Consider the following 27,917-nt stretch of genomic DNA (forward strand, 5'->3'; position numbering starts at 1 on the left):
ATATTTATTAAAACTCACCAGTGAAGCTACCAAGGCATGGAATTTTCTTTAGGAAAAGGTTTTTAATTATGAATCCAATTTCTTTAGTAAATACAGGGCTGATCAGGTTACATATTTCTTCTTGAGTGAGTTTTGGTGGTTTGTATCTTCTAAAAAATATAACCATTTCACCTAAGTTGGCAAATATATGGACATAAACTTGTTCGAAATACCACATTACCGTACTTTTACTACCTGTATAATCTATAATGATATCACCTCTCTCATTCCTGATATTGGTAATTTGTATCTTTTTTCTTCCTCATCTGTCTGGCTTAGAGGTTTATTAATTTTATTCATTTTCTCAAAGAACTAGCTTAGGGTATGTTGATTTTTTTCTTTGGTTTTAATATTTTTTTCACCTATTTCCACTCCAATATTTATTATTTCTTTACTTCCTCTTACTTTGGGTTTAACTGCTTTTCTTTTTCTAGTTTCTTAATTGGAAGCTGAAGTCATTGACTTAAGACCTTTCTTTATTTTTCTAAACAGGTATTTCATGCTATAAATGTCCTTCTAAGTAGGCAGTAAATATATCTCACAAATTTTGATATGTTATGTTTGCTTTTCATTCAGTTCAAAACACTTTCTAGCTTCACTTTTGATATCTTCTGAAGTACATGAGTTTTCAAATATTGGGGGATTTTCCAGATACCTTTTGGTTCTAATTTAATTCCACTGAAGCCAAACAATAAATTGTATGATATGACCTGAATCCTTTGAGACTTGTTTTGTAGCCCAGAATATGGTAAATTTTGATGACACTTGAAAATAATTTTCACTCCATACTGTTGTGTAGAATACTCTGTAAAGGTCAATGATGTCAAGTTAGTTAATAGTGTTATTCAAGGCTTCTGTATCCTTAATGATCTTCTTTTTACATTCTATATCAAGTATTGAGAGAAGGATGCTGTAATCTCCAAGTGTAATTGTGAATTTGTGTATTTCTCATTGCAGTTCTGTCAGTTTTTGCTTTATTTATTTTGAAGCTCTGTTATTAGATGCATAAACATTTAGAAATATTATGTCCTCTTAATTCATTTACTCCTTTACTGTTATGAAATTACCCTCTTTTTCTCCGGTAATATGCTCTGCTCTGAAATCTACTATGTCCAATGTTAATATAACCACTCCAGCTTACTTCTAATTAGAGTGAGCATAATATACCTTTTGTCAAACCTTTTACTTTTAATCTGTTTTACTTTAAATTTATTTGTCCCTTTACTTTTAAAGGGGTTTCTTGTAGATTACATATAGTTGAGTTGATCTGAGGTTTACAATACACATCTTAAAATTATCAGTCTACCTTCAAGTGATTTACACAATGTCCCATATAGTATAAAAATCTGACATTACACTTCCATTTCTTCCCTCTTGAACTCTGTATTATTGTTGTTAAACACTTTACTTTTACATATGTTATAACCCTCACAAGCTACACTGCTATTATTTTTACAGTCAATTACACTTTTTTCATTTGTTTGCTTTTTGTTTTTGTTTTTGCGGTACGCGGGCCTCTCACTGTTGTGGCCTCTACCATCGCGGAGCACAGGCTCCGGACACGCAGGCCCAGCGGCCATGGCTCATGGGCCCAGCCGCTCCGCGGCATGTGGGATCCTCCCGGACCGGGGCACGAACCCGCGTCCCCTGCATCGGCAGGCGTACTCTCAACCACTGCACCACCAGGGAAGCCCAGTCAATTACACTTTTACAGGGGGATATATAAGAAAAGTATCTTTTATATCTATGCAGATAGTTACCATTTCCAGTGCTCTTCATTTCTTTGCATAGACCTAGATTTCCAACTACTATTATTTCCCTGAAAACTTCTTGACAAACTTTAACATTTCCTCTAGTACAGGTCTGCTGGTGATGAATTCTTTTAGTTTTTGTATATCTGAAAAAGTCTTTACTTTGCTTTTGTTTTCTGAAGATATTTTGCCGGGTATACAATTCTACATTGACAGGTTTTTTTTTTCAGTACTTTAAAGATGCTGCTTAACTGTCTTCTGATATGTATTGTTCCCAATGATAAATTTGCTGTCGTCATTAATCTCTAATCATATGTATGAAATTTTTCTCTCGCTGCTTTTAAGATTTTCTCTTTCTCATTGGTTTAATTGACTATTATATGATTAATTTCCATCATGTTCCTTGTGCTTGAGGTTTGTTTATGTTCTTGGATGACAGTGTTTAGAGCTTTCATCAAGTTTGGGACATTTTGAGTCATTATTTCTCCAGATGCTTTTCCTGACCCTCCCTCTCACTCTCTCTCACTTTTAGACTCCAATTGTATGCATATTGGGCCAATTCAAGTTGTCCTATTAGATCACCAATATTCTCTTCATATTTTTTATTTTCCCTTGATGTTTCATTGATAGTTTCTATTACTATGCCTTTGGGTTCACTAATCTTTTCTTCTGCAAGGCCTGACATGCCATCAATCCTATCCTGTGTATTTTTCACTCATATATTATAGCTTTCATCTCTAAAAGTTAACTTTGGGTGTTTTAAAATATCTTCCATATCTCTATTAAACATGTTCAATATTTCCCCTAGCTTCCTGAATATATGAAATACCATAAATATTATTGTTTTGATGTCTCTGTCTACTAATTCTATCACAGGTATCACTTCTGCGTTGATTTCAAATGATTGGTTTTTCTCATCATTATGGGTCATATTTCCTGACCCTTTTCATGCCTAGTAATATTTTATTGTATGACAGACATTATAAATTTTACCTTGTTGGGTGCTGTATATTTTTGTACTCCCATAAATTTTGTTTAGATTAGGTTTGTTTTGGGACTCAGATCCTTTCAGGCCTTGCTGTTTTTTTTCTTTTTTTTTCTTTTTTTTCCAATTTGGGGCCAGAGCAGTGTTTAGTGTAGGACTAACTCGTGCCCCATATTGAGGTAAAATCCTTCTAAGCAGTCTTCCCAATGCCCTGTGAATTATGAAATTTTCTACTCTAAGTGGTAGGAACAGCAACTATTCCTAGCCCTGCATGAGCTCAGAGGATTTTTCCCTCTAATGGGTTTTTCTGGTTCTTTCCCCAGCCTCAGGTAGCTTCTCATGCATTCACTTATCAAAACTGAGTTGAGTACTCATTGGGACCCTCTGTATCCCTCTGGAGTTCTCTACCTTTCTCCTCCACTACATGCAAACTCTGGTCTCCTTGGACTCCTAGCTATGCCTTGTCAACTCTGGGATATAGCCAGGCTCTGCCTCAGTTCAACAACCCTGCTCCATGGCCCAGAAATGCTCTCCAGGTAGTAAGCCAAGCAAACACAGGGCTCATCTCACTAGCTTCTAATCTTTCATGGATCACAGTCCTTCACTGATTAACGTACAATGTCTTGAAAACTGTTGTTTCATTTATTTTGTCTGGATTTTTGTTGTTTCGGGCAGAAGAGTAAATCTGTTCCCCGTTATTCTAATTTGGCCTGAATCAGAAGTTGTCAATTACATTAAACATTTAAACACACTTGTTTTTACACTTCCAGATAATTCCAACACACGAAGTCTCTGTAGGTCTGCTTCTATTGTTTATTGTTTCTGTCAGATCTTGATCTTGGTGCCTTGTTCCCTTGTGTACTTGATTATTTCTGACTAATATACAAAAATTATATGTGAAGGACTTCCACTTCTGTGAAGATCAGGTATACATATTTTCCCTATTCCTCCCATTAATTACAAAAACCCTGGACACTATATATATAAAACAAATATTTAAAGGCTGAAAGGTAGAAAGAAGGCAGCAGACCATCTAGAGACCTTGTGATCCAAAGAATGACATGGTGGTAAGTACCTAGATTTTCTCTCTGCCTTGAATATCCCAGTCTTAGAGTTAACAAAACCTGCAAGACAGAAATGCTACTAGGCACAAATAAAAACCTTCTCTGTCTTCCTAAAGGACCAGGCAAAGGGCAGCCTATGAAAACAGACAATAATCATTCGACTCCAGCCAAACACCTGAGAAAAAACTGTGGCCCAACCCCTGTCACAATGGCCAAGTGGACAGCCTAGACGTCCACCCTCACAAGGCTGTAACAAGGCACCTGAACACCCCCAATGGGGAGGAGTCAGGGAAGACCAAGGAGAGAGCTGGGACCTTCATCCCAACCAGCTGAAACTAGGCCTGGGCTCCCCTACCCCCCACCAGGGGTGTTAGTACAGACCACGTGCACCCAGCAGTAGAGGAGCCCCATCACCCTTCAGGTGTCAACAAAAGCCAAATGTTTATTATATGATTTGTTTTTTATTTTGCATTCTCTTCTCTTACACACTGCCTTCCTTTGTCTCTTTCATTTATATTCCTTTGTAAAATTCTGCTTCCTCACATCTGCTTTTTTTTTTAATGATTTACATTTGCCTCTTTCAATTTTTTGACATATTTTGATATTATCTTCACAAGGTAAATAGAAAATAAAGCTGTATAAAGAGTAGTTATGATAAAAACTCATGCCTAAAGAAAATTTGCACCCTTTTTTCCTTTGGCCTAATTGACCCTGTAGTGGTCCTTCAAGTCACTTAGTACCTACTAGCTTCAAAGTCAGCCTCCAACCCTAAAATCCTTAGGATGAGTAATCAAATCACTGAAAAAGAAACACAGGACAAAGAAGCACAAGACAAAATTATTTCCTGAAGTACCAGTAAATCTACCTCCAAATAAACTACTAGAATAATGATATTTTCTCAAGTTCTGAGCCATTCTGTCCTTTTGCCAGAAAGTATCGTATCTAAAACTCCATCTTCTTAGCTTTATTCATGCACATCCAGAGAAATTCACAAAATAGTCATGTATAAAGATGACTATCACCATATTGATTGTGATATTGAGGAGCTGGAAGCAATCTGGAAATCCATCACTGGAAGAATGAACAAGTAAAATGTAGTAGATGAACTAGATGGTGGTAATGGTTGCACAACTCTGTGAATGTACTAAAAACCACTGGAATGTAAATTCCAAAGGGGTAAACTTTATTGTATGTGATTTATATCTCAATAAAGCTATTATAAGGTATATATAGGGGACGGATATTCTGGCACACTATGCAGCAGTCAGAGCAATGCAGTGGAAGGATATAAAGCAACACACATAGGTCTCGAAAACATGCTGTCAAGTTCAAAGTAAATACAATATGGACAGATCTTCAAAACGCAGTATTAAATTTTCCAGTAAAAGAAAATAAGAGGGAGTCTCTAATAATTCCCCTTTTCATGCTCTGTGTCTACCTTTGTGATCAAGTGGGCCATGACAACTTTCAAGAATCTATTCACCTTGGATAACAAAGTATCTCAGCTTCTACCAAATGAAGATAAGAGCTCAACATTGCCCAATGTTATATTGGGTACGAGAAGCACATTCCTCAATGTGACACAAAGAAACAGAGTAATAACAGAGAGAGGAATAGCATCCCTAATTCTGGTACTTGTTTTAAAAAAAAAAAGCATCCAGCAAAAGAATCTACTAGCTCAGGAACTCAGCTGAGGAAAGATCCACTTTTGTTTACCTTCCTTTGGGAAAACAAGGTCATTTGGTTGGCTTAAAGAACTTGGGTCTCAAGGCTAATGGAAGGGGGTGGGGAAAGAAGAAGCACAGGTATTATGTTCACCAACTTAGAAGAGAAGGGTCATTCTCTCTCATCTTTCCCATTTTCTAGAGTACTTGCTTTCAATCTCCATTCATTCAAAAATTATTCATTGAGCATATGATTCTAAACACTGTTTGTAGGTACTAGGGATGTCAGTGAATAAGCAAGAATTCTTGCCCTTAAGCAGCTTATATACAGTGAGGGAAGAATGACAACAAATAAGAAAATTTAATTTTAAAATTTAGAATTTAATTTACTTATATGTGCCATGAAAAAGATTACGAGTTAGAGAGGTGAGGTGAAGCTGCTTTAACTACAATAGGAAAGGAAGGCCTCTCTCAGGATGTAACAATGGGTTAAGAACCATATAAGGAGAAGATACTAGCCAAGAAAAACCTAGGGGAAAAGATTTCCAAGCAAAAAAACAAACAAACAAAAAGCAAGTGGTAAGGCTGTAAAGGACTAATAAGCTTCAAGTAGCCTACAGACAAAAAGAAATCCAGTGTAAAGAATGAGAAGAAAGTAGATGAAGTCAGAGAGGTAGCAGCCTTGTGAGGCATTTAATTGTATCCAGGGTGCAGTGAGAAGTGGGACGGGACGGTTTTTCTGAACTTTAAGCAGAAGACCAATAAGCTCTAATTTGTATTCCCAATGACTCTGACCGCTATGTGGAAAACATACTATATAAGACGACAGGAGTGGGAGGATGTAAACCATTCAGGCTATTCAGACAGCTCAGGCAAGAGGTGTTAGGGCTCAGATTCTGGTTATAACTGTGTAGGTAAATGAGTCACTGTAAGATCCAGAGTATATTTTTGAAGTAGAATAACATTTTACAATGGATTGGACCGAGTATAAGGTGAAGAAAAGAGTTAAAACTCCTAAGTTTCTGGCCTGAGCAACTGGATGGATGGTTGATGTCATTTGCTGCAAAAGGAAGGCTTAGGGGAGCAATTTAAGAGACAGTATTTATAATCGTTTTTTGAATTTAATACTTTCAGTTTATTATTTTTCGAGTTCATCTGTCAAGTTTCTCCAACCAGCTTACAATCCGTTTTGTATTTCTTTTGTATCTTCATGTGCCTAGCATAGCTGATGTATAATCAATACCTGCTGGATCTAATTAAATTGAAGTGGTCTTACAAGAAAACTTATGAATCAACATTTTCAAACCTTATGTTTGAAAAATCAAATACAGATGTTTTAATCAAAGACACTGCATGTCCAAAATTAAAAAACAAATGCTAGAGACAAGCCTGTAGGTATATGTTTACAATTTAATAATGCATGCATTGTTGAATGCTTGGTGGCATAAAGCAAACTGCAGAGAGAAGTTTTCAAAGGGAGTTAACATAGAAAGATTTTTTAATGTCATAAGTTATAATTAAATGAAACAGAAATGAACTAGAACTTGACAGCACATCCTAAATAACTATTAGCAGCAAATGATAAATTTTGAAAAACTGGAATCCTCAGTCATTGTTACAACCAACGAAATAAAGGGAAATCATGTAAATGCAAACTTTTATTTATTCTCCTTTAAATCATACTGTGGCAAAGTTGAATGCTAGCAGCTTATGTTCTTGTGGGTAATTGGCTCTGGCATATTAGCCCCAGGAAAACACTTCCATCATCTTCTAGCCATATCTTGGGCAAATGCTAGAGAAAATATTTAATTCTTTATTTCATACCTTTTCTGTGTACCTTTTATACATTTTGCCCTTTAATAACTAATTATCTAACAATGCTAAAAATCTTAAAAAATTATACAATTTTTAAAATTGTACACTTTTCTTTCTAAAATTTGCTAACATAGAACAAGAAATCAATGACATTTTCACATGGGTATTAATTAAATTATATTAAATTGTAAGACTTTGTAGTCTTTAAAACTGCTAGTTTAATTATAATTTATGACATTTATAGCTAAGGCTATAAATTACTTAAGTCTAATAACTGAGACTTACCAGGGCTTCCTGATATATATCATGAGTAATAAGAGTAGCCCAAGGGAAGATCTTATAATAACAAAAGCATTAATAGAGATGTCCCTTATTTAGAGTATGTAGCTCTCTACCTGCCCCCTACAACACTAACATAAACAGAGCATATATTCACAACTACATAGTATAAACACTGTCCTGTTTTCTGTTTTGAGACAACTATCAATGCTAAAAAAACAGAGATAAGGCTTACATCTCTCTCTCCCTCAGTAAAATATAGGGTCCTCAGAAGCAGGGACTATACCTTGTTTATTTTGGTAACCCCAATTTCACCAACAGTGCCTAACAGAGTAGATACTCAGCAAATGTTGCTTATTCTTTTTTTTTGTTCCTAAACCTTGGCCTCAACTTGGCAATCCTTGGAAAGGCAACAATTTTGTCCTGTGATCACCAGTGACACATCTCTAAGATGGAGCTACCTCCAATTCCTCTCCTTTCTTCAAGGTTCAGGTCCCACGTAATTCATAAAATCTTCTCTGATTTCCCCAGCCCAAAGATAACTCCCTTTTCTACAGTTCTAAAGACTGTACTGTCTAATCATATATTTGACATGAATATACTATCTTGGACTATTTATTACCTATTCATTTTAAACCCAAATCTAGATATACCTTATTCCCTCAACTAAATTAATTTCAAGGACAGAATAATGGCTATATTTGTGTCCAAATACATAACAAAGTGCTCTGCACTCAATAAGTGTTCATTGATAAAAATAAAGACAAAGATGATAAAGGTAATACGAAACCAGTTTTGCATATTTTTCTATCAGGTATTCACTCAAAGGCATAGCAGTGCCTTTGAAATTTCCTGACCAAAATAAGGAGTGGGTAACTGTCACAGCCAAAACTAACAAAATGATATTATTACTAACTAAAGAGTATTTTACTGTCACCCAACATTTTGAGTAGGACTGTATATATGTGTATATGTATAAAATCAACCCAATATAATGAAAATATAACCAAGAAGTATGTGAAAAGGTAGGATTACACCCTCAAAAAATGATTATTTAATATCATAAGCAATCAAAACTATATGGCATAGTAACAAAAGTCACAAAACAGTATGCCCCCAATTTTTTTTTAAACAGGTATATAATGTGTAATGTGAATGTGCATCTATGTTTGTGTATTTATATAGGTACACTGGAGGAAAGGGAAGGGAATAAAGAAATAAACACTAAAATGTTAGTAATTACTACACAGTAAAGCTACAGATGATTTTTACTTTCTTCTTCATGTTTTTCTCTACTTTCCAAATCAGAAACACATACCTAAATAAAATGTATAATTTTCTTAAAATAAAACCTCCCAACATTTAGAAATTTTGTCGTTGATGTTAAAATAATCCAACAATCTCAACTTAGTCTAGTGAGCAACATAATAGAGTTACAGAACAAAGTTATTTCTTAAGGTTAAACTCAGTCTCTGAAAGTATTTCTTACCTATTCTGCACTAACCACCCTCTTAGTTAAGTAATAGTTATACAGCAATAGTATAAATAAAAGGCTCTATTCAGAGGCAGGGATGATGAAGATACTAAGTCTATCATTAGTATCCAGAATGTATCATGTACAAATTCATTTCCTTTGGACATAGTCAAAAATCCATGTAAAAAATCCATGTGTAAAAGCCTTTGATCTCACTAAACTTTTAAATTACAGACCCTGGCTGACAAAAGATAAAAGACCAATTCGTATTTTGCACTTTCTGAAAAACTTGCCTAATACTGACATTTATTAATCTGGACATAAAAAATACAAATCTACTTAACAGACAAATGTTAATGTTAAGTTAACACAAAAAGTTTCCCATTTAGAAAGATCGAGAGATTCAAAGGTTTATTCTAAATTGGGAACACTATCAAAACAACATAGTACAGCCACTCTGGAAAACAGTTTATCAGTTTCTTTAAAAACTAAACATTCAACTACCATACAACCTGGCACCTACACTTCTGGGCATTTATCCCAGAGAAATAAAAACTCATGTTCACACAAAAACCTGTACATGAACATCTATGGCGGCTTTATTTGTAACAGCCAAAAACTGGAAACAAGCCAGATGTTCTTCAATGGGTGAATAGTTAAATAAACTAGTACAGCCATACCATGATATACTACTCAGCAATAAAAAGGAATGAACTACTGATATACCGAACAACTTGAATCTCCAGAGAATTACGTTGAGTGAAAACAGCTAATGACAAATAGTATGTACTATATAATTCTATTTATACATCATTCTTGAAATGATTATAGAATTTAAAAAATTACAGAAATAAAGAATAAATTAATGGTTGCCAGAGGTTGAGGAATGGGAGGTAAGGGTCAGAGGGAAGTAAATGTAGTTACAAAAGGGCAGCATGAAGGATCCCTGTGAAGGAAATGTTCTCTATCTTGACTACAGTAAATATCAATGTAAATATCCTAATTTTGATACTACTACAGTTTTGTAAAATAATACTATTAAGGGAAACTGGGTAGAGAGTAACATGAGATCTCTCTATTATTTCTTACAACTGCATATGAACCTATGATTATTTCAAAATAAAAAGTTTAATCTTAAAAAAAATACAGTATTTTTAGGGCATTTTCCAACATTGATTATATTAATCGAAATCAAATATCTTCTCTCCAGGAATTTCCAATCTAAACAAGGCAACACAAAAAAAGTTTGTCGAAATTTACTTAGCATTTAAGATAAATGTGTAAATACATATAGTATTTCAGTATTAAAGTATCACCATGTGGTAGTATAGAAAAGCATGTGTATGACTAAAAGAAAAAAATGCATTAAAACTCAAATCTATTCTAGCATGCAGATGTAATATTTTTAAGTTTTTTACAAAATCAGAAAGGAAAGCAGCACCTAGCATAGTTTGGTGCTACTATTATGGTTTCCACAGCACCCTATAATTCATCTTCCAGTCCTTTTCAAACATTATTTCTATTGTGACTTTCCCACTAGACAGCAAACTCTGTAAGTACAAGAACTGTCTTCATCTTGCCTTCCAGCATATAGCACAGTAACTGACACATGATAAGAACAGAGCAAAAATTAAACATTTTGAAACTGAAATAAGTTGCTGAATACAACCCTGAACTACATTCCCTTGTTACAAAATTCAAAAACCTATCCTTAGGTAAACACATAATTAATTCATCTTTCCATAGTTGAATTTTTCAATGTCGCCTATCAATTCCATTAAACAACTTTAAAAGGTTTTAATACAAATATGTTTTTAAAATATGAACTTGACAATGAATGAAAAGCATATAACCTTGATTATATATTTACAGTAAATATCAGACTAGACAACATTAATTTCAATTCTGAAAACTTAGAAATTTAGAAGCCTAGCTAATTATAGTATTAAATATATTCAGTATTTAGATAGAATGAATGCTATTCTGATTCCAAGAAAACTGTGCATCATAAAAGCTCATCCTTAAATCTTTTTTGCCACAAGAAGTTAGCAATAGAAGCAGAGTATGAAATGAAGTTAAAGATATATAGCGAGACATAAACAGATATAGATATATACCCTATCAAAGATGAAGATCTAATCTTTAAGGAAAAAAGAGTCATGAAGGACACAGGGCCGTGAATCATCTTCCTCCTGAAGTAAGTGCAATTCAGTCATATATGACAGGAATAAACCAGAGAGCATCAAAGCTATTTTAAACATTTAAGTCTATCCTTTAAAACAGAGACAGAAAATATTCTCAAATTTAAGTAGGTTTTCTTTCTTTTTTTTTTTTTAAGGGAACTTGATTCAAAAAAACAAACAAAAAAAGGTTTAAAAGTACATGGAAAAATCTTGAAAGCAAAAAAAAAAAAGAATTACTCACCAAGTTGGCCATATAAATTGTGAGCAGCCCTCTCCTGCAAATAATTTTAAGAAGAGACAGCGTGAGACTAACCATCAATTTGACTTAATAATCACTTTATCATTTTTTTAGAAATCTACCAAAACAATTACCAGAAGTTGTGGAAAAGGGATAGATTATGCTGATCTAAGTTTTCAGTACCCTAATAGTTGGCTGTAAATAGATTCTACAAGTCATTCTAATCTGCAGTCATTAAACATTCTGTTTAATGCTCGTTAATTAAAATTCTTTAAAATTACTATTGCATAGTAATTGTTAACTAGACTTACTGTGATAATCATTTTGCAATATACACCAATATCTAATTATTATATTGTTCACCTGAAACTAATATAATGTTATATGTCAATTACATCTCAATTTTTAAAACTACTAATACCTTATTATTTTTTAATAGGAAGAGAGGTACAATTTGCTATTATTCTATGTTTATGCTAGAGAATTCTAAATTTAAGGAAGAATCCTAACAAATTCATCTTGCCAAAAATGTCAAGGCCATATCAATTTTAACTAAATGCATATTTATTTTTAAAAAACAGATCTTCTATTTGTTTCACACACAATGCAACTGTTCATTAGATGCCATTACAAATCATACAAATCACCTTGTTTTAATTTCATTGTTAAGTGAAAAGTCAGGCAGTAAGTTAATTCTCTAATGCCAAAGGACAAACAAAAGCTCTATAAACACTCACTTTACAGAAAAACTGCATATTTACTAAATACATATTTACTCTTACTTAATGAGAATTCATCTAGAAACTCAAAGATAAGGACAATTTTATGCCCTTAATCACTTTATTTAACTTATCTGCACATGAGACCATAAATGAACCATATCCTATCCTCTAAGAAAGAGGTCTTTAATGTTTTAAGAGTTCAAGGGCAGAGTTCAAATAATAAACTCTGAAAATTATAAAAACTTATTTGAGTTTCAATGATGAACATTTTTTTAGAACTCAAAGAAACTACTACTTTATATATAAAAGAAGCAAAAATATCAAATCACTTTAACTTAAATATCATGCCAGGTCTTGATATTAACATCATCAATCAAATCTTCTTGATGTCAGATCCAGTCATACAAAGTCTTGACTGCTCATCATTTAACTTGGCTTAATAGGCTTTTTAATTTACTAAAGCCACATGGAGGCAGTACGAGGTAAGTGAACAATGCTGAAGTGAAGTTCTGAATTCAGGGTTCCAGTTAACTTTAATTCTCTGGTACCCTGTAATTTTCTCATAAAAATAAGGGAACAAAACTAGTTATCTAACTTACATTTTCAAACATAAAAACTACTTAAAGAAAAAACTTACATTTATCAGCAATATATAACACATATCATTGGGCCACCCTGGTTGAAAGGAGGAGGAGGTCTAGGCATACGCACTGGGCCACACCCCCCCAGCAATGTCCCTCTTCAGCAGGTCCTAATGCACCTCAGCAGAACAAGACAAGTCTACTGACCTTCTAAAAAAGTGTTTCAGAATCAGTGATAAGATGATCTGTAAGGTCCCTTTCAGCTCTTCTTTTCTATGATTGTACATACGAATTGAAATTGTTCTCACTAAACCTTACCAAGCTTATTAGTTCCTACCAAATTCTAAATCAAAGATGTTCTAATAGTACTTATTTTAAATAAATTATATCAAGAAAAGTTAGGGTAACATCATCATCCAAGAGTCACACATACACAGAAAAGTTCAATCCTTCTCAAGTGATACCTATTCTTACCAACAGCTGGTTATGTACGAAGAAAAAAATAATATTCTTCATTACAAAAACCAAAATAAAAATATTTCTGTAATTTCAGTGGTAGTCCCTGAAAATACTTTTCATTATGAAGTGAACTAATAATGTATGATGCTATCTTTAAAAACATTTGTTCCACTAATCTCATTCTGCCTCTAATATTAACAGTAATCCAGCTCCAGAATCATCACTAGCTTCCATCTATAACTGTTTACCTTTACTGAGCAAAGATTATCTTGTTAACCTTTACATTTTCACAGACCTGCAATAATAGTACCTGGCATCTATAGACACTAAGCAAATGGTAGAATTACTAAGCAAGGTGTTTCTAGGAACCCAGTTTTATAAAAAGGAACACATTATAAACATGTATTATAGAAATATAATCACAAAAGATAGCCACCAGACAGAGCGAGGGCCAATTAATGATACTAATTTATTAGCAAGCAAAGACGTGATCTGTTTGTCATACATTTGTATAAAATTTAATAATTTACAAGGTATAATTAATATTTTGAAATCAGATTTTATCCTCTCACTAGTTCTGTGAAGTGTAACACAGATACTACTGCCCTCACTCTATTGAAAACCAAGAATCAAAGAAGTGGTTTCCTTAAAAATACAAAAGCAGCAAAAAGCAAGTTCGTCTGACTCCAGTTTCACGTTCTTTCCAATGCACTGTTTCTACAGCAGAAAATCTTTACATTACTAAGTTACCTTTCTTTTTTTTTTAATTTATTTATTTTTAGCTACACTGGGTCTTTGTTGCTGCACGTGGGCTTTTCTCTAGTTGAGGCGAGCGGGGGCTACTCTTCGTTTTGGTGCACGGGCTTCTCATTGCAGTGGCTTCTCTTGTTGCGAAGCACGGGCTCTAGGCGCGCGGGCTTCTGTAGTTGTGGCACATGGGCTCAGTAGTTGTGGCTTGCGGGCTCTAGAGCACAGGCTCAGTAGTTGTGGTGCACGGGCTTAGTTGCTCCGCGGCATGTGGGATCTTCCCCGACCAGGGCTCGAACCCGTGTGCCCTGCATTGGCAGGCGGATTCTTAACCACTGCGCCACCAGGGAAGTCCTAAGTTACCTTTCAATTCTAAAATTCACTGACTTGTTTAATATGCTGTCCTAGCAGGCTTCTGTGTAATGAGGATGAACAAAGCCTTGACACATTCTTACTACTAGGAAAAACTGAGGATGCATCTTTATTAGATTATGTCCTATTCTGGTCTCAAGTTTCAATTTATCCTTCCCAAACAATGAGGAAGATCACCTCCTTCCCAGCTTTATCTGAATTCCAACCCAAAGCTAATAGCCTCAAGAATGAGAGGGCAATGCCTGTGATGGGCATGATATGTTGGATTACATAGCCAGACTCTTTTTGGTGCCTTTACCTGGTACGTCTTTAACCTCCATTCCAATGTCAACTTGGTAGGTTAGAATATGAGAACAGTGATTTATTTTAACACTTCTCCGGAGATGTTCAGTATCATAGGAAATAGATAAGCTAATTAAATACCAATTTTATTTAACACTTGACTGTATCTAGCCTAGGTCTGAAGACAAACAAGTCACTCCCTTCCTAGTGCATAAATTCTCTCTGGAAACCAAGTTATATGTTATAAAACACTGCTTACAACAGCGATGGGGAAGGGGGAGGTGCCAATTAGAACAAAAGGTGGCCTAGAGGAAGGGCTGGGGCAAGGAGGACAAAAACTTTTTAAACTTCACAGGAGACTCTGATACACAAATACTCCCATTCTGCTGAGAATCACTAGATTAGAAGACTGGTGAAGCTCAGTGAACAAGCAGTCTAAAGTTAGTCGAGTATTTCTTTAAACTACAGATAAGCTTCTTTTTTTTTCTTTTCTTTTTTTTTGATGGGGAAAGGGGGTGAATCTTTTAAACTTGCATGAAAATGTAAGTGGGTGTGCACATCAAAGGGTACTATCTAAAAAAGTATTAAGAACCACTGCTGTAAGAACTAACTCTTTGTAATCAGAGTATCACTACTCCTGCGGGAAAATATTAAAATAATTAAATTTTCTTAACATCTCAGTAGATTAAAAGGTATCCTCACATTCTACTGAAATTCCAAGGATTATCTTCTAATGACATTATTCTGTCTCATCAGATGAACAATAATGCTTTTTTTCTGGAAACTTTAGTGTAAATATTCTTTAGCTAACTTTCTCAAACTTCTGAATGATACTGTTATATAACACATTTCATAACTAAGGTCACTACAGAATACAGAAAGAATGGTGTAACCTCTAAATTCTAAATATTTATATCTTCTATGTATATATATAAAATATGTGTGTTCTGTGTTCTATGGATAAGGAGAAATTAGAGATTAAAGAAAAACAAAGTGATTGTTCTTAAACATTGTAATGGTTACCAAGAGATGCTATTTAATCATTTCAGAAAGTCTTTCAAAATATAATAGATTTCATCTGTCAGAATGTTTTAGAAGAGTATAAAATACTTCTTTAAGGTATAAGAATGGATAAGGTAAACTTGCAGTCTAGAGCAAGAGTCTATAATCACATTCTATTATATATAGTGGATAATACAGAGTAAGCTTTTCAGAAGACTGCAAGGTAATTTAATTTTCTTCCTGTGAACATGACACTGAAACTTGAAGATCCCAAGAATTTATAGGCCAGTTTATAAGTATTCTTTTATTCACATATTATATAGTTGATTCATTTTGGTCATATCTGCTTGGGAGTTTCATAACTACAATAGTGTAATTTAACAACTCAAGCCACGAATATGCTTAGAATAAATATGCAATTTTTGATACTTTAATCCACGTCCATGTTTGAGCACCCTGCAGTTTCAACTTACCTAAACTAATACTAAATATCAAAGCAAATCCATCAGAAACAAAATCCATCAGAACAACTTCTTTCTGAACCACAAACAAAGCACTTCCTAGAAAGAGAAGACTAGTTCTTAACAGCCCACCTAGGGATAAACTAGATGTTACCAATGCTTCCTGCTGAGTTACTACCATCACAGTTCTTTGTGGCACAAATTTTTTAAGCAACCCTGGAAACAACTTCAAAGCTTTCACAGAACCCCACAGTGATGCGATTAAGATTTAAGTAAGCTGCCCTCTTACAAGGTGTTAGGAACTAGCTGGCAAAGCATGCTTAATTCTGTAGAGGGAAGGAGACTGGGAAAGATGGATGGATGGATGGAGGAATGGATGAATAAATGGATGGATGAGTTGGAAAGTTGGGAGGAAATAAGTTTAAACCAATGTAGATGAAGACATGAATATAGATAGATCTTCACTTATACATCTATATATATATCCATCATACATATGTGTGTATATATAACCATGTTGTATGCTTGTACCTCATTAAATGCTTTTTGAAAAACTGATTATACAAAATGTATAACTTCAGTAAAGATTTTATTAAATACAGCTTTAGAGATTTAAAAATTAGGATTACCACTATTTGCTAATTTGGAAAAAACTGCTTCCACATTCTGTTTCTTCTACTCTTTCTAATATATTACTGATATTTATTTTTAAAAGGATGAACTGACAACTGATCAATTGATAAAAGATCAATTGAAATCTGATTCCTTAAATGTTGCTGTTTCCCAGCTTATAACCTCAGACCTCTTCTTATTCTGAGCTTTGAGACTCTGATCTTCTCCCATAGCTTCAATGATAACCTACAAGAAGGAAACTTCCAATTTTAGTTACATAACTACTGTGCTTCTCCTGAATCTAGACTCATATTTCAAGCTGCCTACTGGCTATCTCCATCATTGACTTTCTTTGTGAATTAAAGGCATGATTACAAATTCCTTTTCCTTAAAGTAAAAACTATAATATTAATATGCTTCATTTGGGGCTAGATGTAATAATTTTGAAATACACATAACTTCAACCTTTGTAAATTACTTACAGTCTATTCAGGGATCTTGATGTTTAATGAAATCAATAAAAATTTGTTTTAAGTAAAAAATACTTTTTCAAAGCAAGTAAGACCACTGAGTTAACTTTTGTGCAATTCCAGATAAACATAGACCATACTTTCTTAAAATAAGACACACTATAAAGCAACTTGTAAAGAAAAACAAAAAGATTTGCTTTTCTATCTTTTAAGGTTAAGGCCAAAAAAACCACTTTTAAACCTGCTTTTTAAACAGTAAGTCACCAGCTTCTGAACAATACTATAAAATTAAATTTTAAAGTTTTTAATTAGACCCCCAAACCAGTATTTGTGGCTGATGTACATATACATACACAATTCTAAAAAAAACCCAAGGGCTTCCCTGATGGTGCAGTGGTTGAGGGTCCGCCTGCCGATGCAGGGGACACGGGTTCGTGCCCCGGTCCGGGAGGATCCCACATGCCGCGGAGCGGCTGGTCCCGTGAGCCATGGCCGCTGAGCCTGCGCGTCCGGAGCCTCTGCTCCACAGTGGGAGAGGCCACAATGGTGAGAGGCTCGCGTACCACAAAAATAAATAAATAAATAAAATTAAATTAAATTAAATTTAAAAACACCCAAGAACTCAAAAGCTATTTCCAGGTATTAACTGCATCACCTAATAAACAACAGAATCAATACATATCACCAAAAGTTCGACTACTAAACAATCACATCAAGATAAGGATCAATTTTTCTTCAGCAACCATGGGATAATACTTATAAAGAAGCCAAACTTAAAATTCTGATCAGGTCTTCAAAACAGTAAATCCACTCCAGTTAATATTTAGAACAGGCCATAATCTAGAACCAATTTTCTATGAATACCTACCGTCTATGAATAAAACACCAGTGCAATAGCTCACTTCAAAAAATAAAATCAGAAAACTTAAAAAAAAAAGAGTGTACTACCAAATGTAAACGGAGAATAGGAAATAAACTAGTAACCAAAATCCAAGTTATCACCTCACTTCTAGGAAACCTCTTTATGCCTTAAGAAGTTACAGCTTTTAATATCAATAACACAATTTTATTTTAGAATTATTATGGTATTTAAACAAATGTTGGTCTTCAAAGAAAAATTTGACTTTTTTGAAACTAAAATTGTAAAGATAAGACCTAGACTAATACATCAACAGAAAAAAATTCAGAAATCAACAAAACACACATATATATGAAAAATTGGTATATGACAAGGAGCATTCCAAATCAATGGAGAAAGAATGGACTATTGAACTCCTGGTGCCAGAGTAACTGACTATTGGCTAGCAAAAAAAGAAAGAAAGAAGGGGGGCAGGAGGGTGGGGGGGAGAAGAGAGAAAAAGAAAAAAGAAAGGAAAGGGGAAAAAAAAATCCTATAATAGATAACCTCTAAGATGGACCTAAACATATTTCTACATTTTGGGAGGTGATAATATTAACACTAAGAAGCTATAAAGTTAAAAATATATAATGTAGACTGTAGAGCAAGCACACACACGAAAGAAAAATATTTCATAAACAAATACATAGAAATGTTATTCTAAAATAACAAAATCATTCTTCCAGTTTCCAGTTTCCATGTAGGGAGCTTGGAAGTGATCACTTAGTCCTAACACCAAGGAGAAAGCTCAACAAACTGAAAAGTTAACATCCACAAGAAAAGTAAGGTCACACTGCAAAATGCTGCCCGCAAAACTGGAGAAACTGCAGGCAGATACAGAGAATTACAACTTAAGAGCACAGACTCACAAGCTGAAACCTCGGAGGGAATGAGAGCCAGGAGAGGAAAGCCTGCACTGTAATTGATAAAGAGCAGGAGGCTCAGTGTGGAAGTTAAGAATTACAGAGGTATCAGTCTTAAGGGGGCCCCACACTTTTTTGAGTTTTACCTCCAGGAGCTTGACTAGGTTCTCACAGTAAATAGCAGAGAAAAATCCCCTTGTACTTCCAAGTAGAGGGAGGGGAAAAGGAACCATTTTGAAATAAGCCAGAGCACTGGTTGCCCTCAGGGCAAACTAGTTAAGCAGAGCCTAACCTGCTGGGGTATTATGAGAGCCTTACTCACCTGGGGAAGGAAAACACCCAACTCCACGTGGCTCTAGAATTCCACATGGAGGAAGGGGAAAAACCCAACTCCAGCACACTCTAACCATCCTGCCCCACCAAGGGGGAGGGGGAAAATTGAGAAACACTTGGTAAGTTCACAGTCCACAGGCATAGGCTCATTGGAAGGAAACCGAGTCAAAGGACTATAGAACACTTCCCTTCCCCACACAACTCACCACTACATTACAAAAGGCCTATTTACAGCAATTCCGTTTACCTGGTACATCATGTCCGGCTAACAAGAAAAAATTACAAGACATACCAAGAGGCAAAAGACACAAATTGGGGCTTCCCTGGTGGCGCAGTGGTTGAGAGTCCACCTGCCAATGCAGGGGACACAGGTTCGTGCCCCGGTCCGGGAAGACCCCACATGCCACAGCACAGCTAGGCCCATGAGCCATGGCCACTGAGCCTACATGTCTGGAGCCTGTGCTCCGCAACGGGAGAGGCCACAACAGTGAGAGGCCCGCGTACTGCAAAAAAAAAAAAAAAAAGAATTACATCCGACTTCTCCTCAGAAACCATGCAAACAGGAGAGTGGAGTGAAATACTGAAAGCATTGAGAGAAAAAAAACACCAACCTAGAATTCTGCACCCTGTAAAATTATCCTTCAAAAGTGAAGGACAAATAAAGATTTTACTAGACAAACAAAATTGAATCTGTTGCCAGTAGACCTGCTCTGCAAGAAACGTTAAATGTTCTCTAGAGAGAAGAAAAGTATGAGTCAGAAACTCATGTACATAAAGAAAGGTAGAGCAGCAAATAAGATATGAGTGAAGGTAAATTTTTTAATTTATTTTTCTTATTTTTAATTATTCAAACAGATAACAATTATTCAAAATAATAGCAACAATGTATTTGATTATGTATGTATATATCGAGTGTGTGGTGTGTGTATGTGTGTATGTGGTAATTATGCTTATAAGTGAAGTGAATGACAACAATGATACAAAGGACAGGAGGAAGGAATTTGGGCTATTTTGTTATTATAAGATACTCTCATTACCTATGAAGGGGTACAGTATTATTTGAAAGTGGACTTGGATTAGTTGTAAAGATGCACTGTAAAAACTAAGGCAACCACTAAAAAAAGTAAAAAAAAAAAAGTATAACTGATATGTTAAGAAAGAAGAGAAAATGGAACCACATATAACATTCAGTAAAAACCACAAAAGGCAGAAAAAGAGTGGAAGACAAAAATAAGAACAAAGGCAACAAAGAGAAAACAATAATGAATATGGTAGAAATTAATCCAACTATATCAATAATCACTTTGAATGTCAATGGTCTAAAAACAACAATTAAAAGACTGTCAGAGTTGATCTCAAAACATAACCCAACTATATGTCATCTACAAAAAACCCACTTTAAACATATAGACACATAGAGATTAAAATAAGTAAGCATATGAAAAAATGCTCCACAAAATACATATATCATTGAGGAAATACAAACTAAAACAACAATGAGATACCACCACACATGTATTAAAATGGCCAAAATTCAGAACACTGATAACACTAAATGCTGGTGAAGATGTAGAGCAACAGGAATTCTCATTCATTGCTAGTGGGGTTACAAAATGACCCAGACACTTTGGAAGACAGTTGGCAGTTTCTTACAAAATTAAATATACTCTTACCAGATGATCATACCCAATCATACCCCTTAGTAATTATCTAAAGGAGTTGAAAATTTATGCCTACCCAAAAACCCACAAACGGAGGTTTATAGCAGCTTTATCCATAATTACCAAAACTTGGAAGCAACCAAGATGTCTGTCAGTAGGTCAATGGATACGTAAACTGTGGTACATCTAGACCATGGAATATTATTCAGTTCTAAAAAGAAACAACCTATCAAGCCATGAAAAGACATGGAAGAAGCTTAAATACATATTACTAAGTAAAAGAGGCCATCTGAAAACCAACATACTGTATGACTCCAACTATATGACATTCTAGAAAAGATAAAACTATGGAGGGCTTCCCTGGTGGCGCAGTGGTTGAGAGTCCACCTGCCGATGCAGGGGATGCGGGTTCGTGCCCCGGTCCGGGAAGATCCCACATGCCGCGGAGCAGCTAGGCCCGTGAGCCATGGCCGCTGAGCCTGCGCCTCCGGAGCCTATGCTCCGCAATGGGAGAGGCCACAACAGTGAGAGGCCCGCGTACCGCAAAAAAAAAAAAAAAAAAAAAAAGCATTTTAGGACAATATGGACAAGATGGTAATCAGGAATGACTGCTAATTTTCTTATGTGTGATAATAGTGTTGTAATTATGTAGGAAAGTACCCTTATTTTAGAATATGCATTCTAAAGTATTTAGGAGTAAAATGTCATGACGTCTACAATGTACTTCTATATGGTTCGTACACACATACAATACCACACATACATAGACATATAATCACATACAAATAAAGTAAAAATGGTAAAATGTTAACAACTGTTGACTCTAGGTGATCGTTACACAGGTGTTCATTTCAACATTTTCTGCTGAAAAGTAGGCAAATAACTTCAAAAATGCCACCTTATTAAAGTGCTAAAAAATAAATTGAAGCAAACTTCATTTAAAGCATCTTTAAAGTTTCATATATGAGTACATACTTTGAAATCACATTTCCAAAACCAATATTTAGATTTTTAAATTGATCAGAAAGTTACAATCACCAGAACAAGGCTCTCATTACTTATGGGCAAAAAATCAATAAAAATACTTAACACACTTACCATGTGTCAGGCACTCTTCTAAGCACACTTACATAAGTAACTCACTTAATTCTCTGAATAACCATGTGAGTAGATTATCACTACCTCCATTTTTCAGGTAAGGAATAAGCCATAGACGTCACACAATAAGTGGCGGAGCCAGTCTCCCAAGCCAGATTTTATAGCTCCAGAATCCACACTTTTTAACAACTATTCTGTACTGTCCTCTCAGGTGGGGAACCTATGTTTCTAGCAATACTGACTTGATTTTCCTGGGGTTATAACATCCTTTGATTTTAGTAATTTTAATAATCTAAAAGTATCATCAAACAGAGAATCACAAAAATTTAGATACTATTACATTTACAAAAATGCATTAAAATGGCTTCAGGTGGTTTAAGTAAATATTTAGTCACCTAACAACATCTATCTATAGTCTTACTTGGGGATCGATGATTATAACAAACATCTTCATAAACTGAAAGATGATCCCATCTTGATTAATATACCTGACTGTATCTTTATTCTCCGGGATAAAGATGGAATCAAAGCAGTTCTCAACAATAAAAATAATTATTCCTGAAATGGCAAATATTCTTTTATGCAAAATGTTTAACTTCAACAGTTTACCTGACTGAAAAACTTAAATAACAGTTTGTAGCATTTTGTAGAAATCTTATTATTCCACGTGGAACATTTTCAAGTTGATAAAAATGAAAAATTTTTTAAATGAGAAGATATCCAAAAAAAATAATTGATTTAATAGAGGTTAATGAGCCCGAAGCAAATTACAGATTTAAATGATAAAAGAAAACTGTTTATTTTCTTATGTGTGATAATGGTATTACAGTTATGGAAAAGATCTTTAATTAGAATTTATGCAAGCCATGTTTTAGTTTGACACATCAGAGAACCCTTCAATTTTTTAGTAAACAAAGACTAATGGGCATTTTTACTATATAATGTCAATCTTTATTTTTTATAGGCTTAAAAACCTAAATAATATAAGTATAAAGTTAAATTGTCCATCAAATATTGGGTTGGCCAAAAAGTTCGTTCAGTTTTAAGTTAAAATAAAAGACACAGTTTTCATTTTCACCAAGAACTGTATTGAACAACATATTCCCTAACCAAACAAACTTTTTGGCCAGCCCAATATTTGCAAGACTGAAAAATATGTGTAGAAATATTTCTCCTCCAGTTGTGATGGTGGACAGTAAATCAGTTGTATTAAATATGTAGGTATGTAAAAGTTTACCTGCTTTTTCTCTCAATTAGAATGGCCACGTAAGAAGCTGGCAAAGCGGCACCAAAGCCAGGACTCCATGAGTAGAATTTTCCAAGTATTTTCCTGAAATTGAAATTTGGAATGATTATATGAAATTTCTAGTTGGTCATTTCAGTTATTACACATAGAAGTTCCCCCTCTCAGTTCACCCTCTATCTAAATGTCCCACAGCACCTCAAATTCAGCATGTCCAAAACCAAACTCATTATCTTAGTCCCTTATCTCCATGAACCTGTTCTTTCTCCTCTCTTTTCCTAGGTTAATGATATCAACAACCACTTATCCACCTACGTGTGACACTTTGAGACATCCTTGGCTTCACCTTCTTCCATGTCCCATACATGAAATCATCCCCTTAAATACTTCCATGTACAATTTATCTCTCAAATTCCTCTCCAACCTACTGCCCTTGCCTCATTTATGTCCCTCACCATCTCTTCTTCAGGCTACTACAATAGCAAACTAATAGGTATCTCTCCTTCCAATAATTTAACCTGTTATATTCATTCAGACAGTCCCTGGATCCAACATTGTTCACTCTGCAAACCTTCTATGTTCTCAATTTCCTATCTACCAAACGGGAATAAATGTATTACCTATCTCATAGAGTTGTTATGATGGCTACATGAGATATTTCCCAGCACCATCCATGACACATAGGAAGTACTCAGAAAATGTTAGCTATTATTACTATTGTTATCACTACTACTATTCTTTCATTATGGCTCTTTTTTTATGGAAGTATAGCTGAGTTACAATGTGTTAGTTTCAGGTATATAGCAAAGAGATTCAGTTATATATATATTTTTTTCTTTTCAGATTCTTTTCCCTTATAGGCTATTACAAAATATTGAGTATAGTTCGCTGTGCTGCACAGTAGGTCCTTGTTTGTTATCCATTTTATATATAGTAGTGTGTGTATGTTAATCCAAACTCCTAATTTACCCCCCGCCCTTCCCCTTTGGTAACCATAAATTTGTTTTCTATGTCTGTGGGTCTATTTCTGTTTTGTATATAGGTTCATTTGTATCATTTTTTTTCAACTATTACTATTTTTTAACACATGATAGATATTCAAAAAATGTCTCTCCTTCTTTCCTTCTACAACCCTGGGTAAGTTTTTTCTTACATCGCTTACTAAAGTATTTTACATTTTTTACTTATATGTGTATATAAAATTTTTCATTTACTAGAATATATCCCTTGGGAGAAAGAATCTGCTTAGTATCTCACAAATTATAAACGCCATTGGGTTGGGTTTTTAAAGAGAAAAAAAAAGAAATCTGGAGATATTAGGAAGACTCTTTTTCCTTTCAAAGACAATTTGTTCCTAAGAAAGGGAGAAACAAAAAATTATAAGAAATTATCTGAACAAAGTTGGTCAACTGCTAAATGATGTATTACAGGAAAAAACATATGCTATGTACATACAGATAAGGATAAAATATCAGATGAAATTTTCTTTCTAGCTGAAGCTTAGCTTTAAAAAAATTAGAAAACCTACATATAACATGGGTATTTCTGCAATGGACATCAGAAACTTTCTGCCTAAGAAAACTGGAGGTGATTCTCCCTCCAACATAAAATACACAAAGGACTTAACAAGTTACTGAATATAAACAAAAAAGGAAAATAAATGAGTGAGTCAGTTATAGGAGGAACACAGATGTTACCTTATTATAAGTATTTTATGTCTCCAAAACTTAACCAAAAGCTTCATAGAACATAAATATGCTGCAAGACCAATTTATTATTATTGCAATTTTTAAAACCTAATTATCGTATAACTATTTTTAGAATTTTAACAAGTATTAGAAACTTTCCAGAGACTACGTGGTAAAGAGTTTCTTACACAGATTTTTCAGGTCAATTTAAAGGCATGACTTATTCAAGAGTATAAACTTTATAAATTACTAAAAGTTTATAAATATTAATGTTCTTAAGGCAAAAATCTATAGAAGACATTTGGAAATTATATTTCTTTTTTTTTAAAGGATAAAATTATTATTCAATTTATTATTCCCTATATACAAAAAACTAGTTTGGTAAAACATTAAAAGCTTTCACTTTTAGACTGAGAATGATTCACAGCTCCCCATAATTCCCACTTCTAGTTAACACTGTACTGGAGATCTTAGCAAGTACAATAATGCAAGAAAAATAAATACAAGGTATAAGAACTCAGAAAGGAAGAAATATTGTTCTTATTATGAGCAATTTTTTTTCATTATTAGTAATCAGTTTAATACACATCGGTGAATACATGTCAATCCCAATCTCCCAATTCATCACACCACCACCCCCACTACCCCTGACGCTTTCCCCCTTTGCTGTCCATATGTTTGTTCTCTACATCTGTGTCTCAATTTCTGCCCTGCAAACTGGTTCATCTGTACCATTTTTCTAGGTTCCACACATATGCGTTAATATACGTTATTTGTTTTTCTCTTTCTGACTTACTTCACTCTGTATGACAGTCTCTAGATCCATCCATGTCTCAACAAATGACCCAATTTCATTCCTTTTTATGGCTGAGTAATATTCCATTGTATATATGTACCACATTTCCTTATCCATTCGTCTATCGATGGGCATTTAGGTTGCTTCCATGACCTGGCTATTGTAAATAGTGCTGCAATGAACATTGGTGTGCATGTGTCTTTTGGAATTATGGTTTGCTCTGAGTATATGCCCAGTAGTGGGATTGCTGGGTCATATGGTAATTCTATTTTTAGTTTTTTAAGGAACCTCCATACTGTTCTCCATGGTGGCTGTATCAATTTACATTCCCACCAATAGTGCAAGAGGGCTCCCTTTTCTCCACACCCTCTCCAGCATTGGTTGTTTGTAGATTTTCTGATGATGCCCATTCGAACTGGGGTGAGGTGATACCTCATTGTAGTTTTGATTTGCATTTCTCCAATAATTAGTGATGTTGAGCAGCTTTTCATGTGCTTCTTGGCCATCTGTATGTCTATTTTGGAGAAATGTCTACTTAGATCTTCTGCCTATTTTTGGATTGGGTTGATTTTTTTTAATATTGAGCTGCATGAGCTGTTTATATGTTTTGGAGATTAATCCTTTCTCCGTTGATTCGTTTGCAAGTATTTTCTCCCATTCTGAGGGTTGTCTTTTTGCCTTGTTTATGGTTTCCTTTGCTGGGCAACAGCTTTGAAGTTTCATTAGGTCCCATTTGTTTATTTTTGTTTTTATTTCCATGACTCTAGGAGGCTGATCAAAAAAGATCTTGCTGTGATTTACATCAAAGAGTGTTCTTCCTATGTTTTCCTCTAAGACTTTTACAGTGTCTGGTCTTACATTTAGGTCTCGAATCCATTTTGAGTTTATTTTGGTGTATGGTGTTAGGGAGTGTTCTAATTTCATTCTTTTACATGTAGCTGTCCAGTTTTCCCAACACCACTTTTTGAAGAGACTGTCTTTTCTCCATTGTATATCCTTGCCTCCTTTGTCATAGATTAGTTGACCATAGGTGCATGTGTTTATCTCTGGGCTTTCTATCTTGTACCATTGATCTACATTTCTGTTTTTCTGCCAGTACCATATTGTCTTGATTACTGTAGCTCTGTAGTATAGTCTGAAGTCAGGGAGTCTGATTCCTCCAGCTCCATTTTTGTCCATCAAGACTGCTTTGGCTATTCAGGGTCTTTGGTGTCTCCATACAAAATTTTTTTTTTCCCCATACAAATTTTAAGATTTTTTGTTCTAATTCTGTAAAAAAAAATGCCATTGGTAATTTGATACAGATTGCACTGAATCTGTAGATTGCTTTGGGTAGTATAGTCATTTTCACAATATTGATTCTTAAATCCAAGAACATGGTATATCTCTCCATCTGTTGGTATCATCTTTAATTTCTTTCATCAGTGTCTTATAGTTTTCTGCAAACAAGCCTTTGTCTATTTTGTCTCCCTAGGTAGGTTTCTTCCTAGGTATTTTACTCTTTTTGTTGCAATGGTAAATGGGAGTGTTCCCTTAATTTCTCTTTCAGATTTTTCATCATTAGTGTATAGGATTGCAAGAGATTTCTGTGCATTAATTTTGTATCCTGCAATTTTACCAAATTCATTGATTAGCTCTCGTAGTTTTCTGGTGGCATATTTAGGATTCTCTGTGTATAGTATCATGTCATCTGCAAGCAGTGACAATTTTACTTCTTCTTTTCCAATTTGTATTCCTTGTATTTCTTTTTCTTCTCTGATTGCTGTGGCTAGGACTTCCAAAACTATGTTAAATAATAGTGGTGAGAGTGGACACCCTTGTCTTACTCCTGATCTTAGAGGAAATGCTTTAGTTTTTCACCATTGAGAATGGTGTTTGCCGTGGGTTTGTCATATATGGCCTTTATTATGTTGAGGTACGTTCCCTTTATGCCCACTTTCTGGAGAGTTTTTATCATAAATGGGTACTGAATTTTGTCAAAAGCTATTTCTGCATCTATTGAGATGATCATATGGTTTTTATTCTTCAATTTGTTAATATGGTGTGTCACATTGATTGATTTGCGTATATTGAAGAATCCTTGCATCCCTGGGATAAATCCCACTTGATCATGGTGTATGATCCTTTTAATGTGTTG

General features: G+C 34.6%; 1 protein-coding gene across 1 annotated transcript in view; it reads right to left on the reverse strand.

Annotated features, from left to right (window-relative positions):
- TMEM135 (transmembrane protein 135) overlaps positions 1 to 27,917 on the reverse strand; it is a 240,207-nt gene that overhangs the window by 172,939 nt on the left and 39,351 nt on the right. Inside the window, exons 3-4 of the mRNA XM_082661045.1 lie at positions 23,291 to 23,383; positions 11,496 to 11,529 (exon numbers count right to left, since the gene is read on the reverse strand). Coding sequence (XP_082517171.1) covers positions 11,496 to 11,529; positions 23,291 to 23,383 — 127 coding nt within the window. The remainder of the gene's footprint in view (positions 1 to 11,495; positions 11,530 to 23,290; positions 23,384 to 27,917) is intronic.

The sequence above is a fragment of the Grampus griseus genome, assembly GCF_964374135.1.
Source record: "Grampus griseus genome assembly, chromosome: 8".
Classification (NCBI taxonomy): Eukaryota; Metazoa; Chordata; class Mammalia; order Artiodactyla; family Delphinidae; genus Grampus; species Grampus griseus.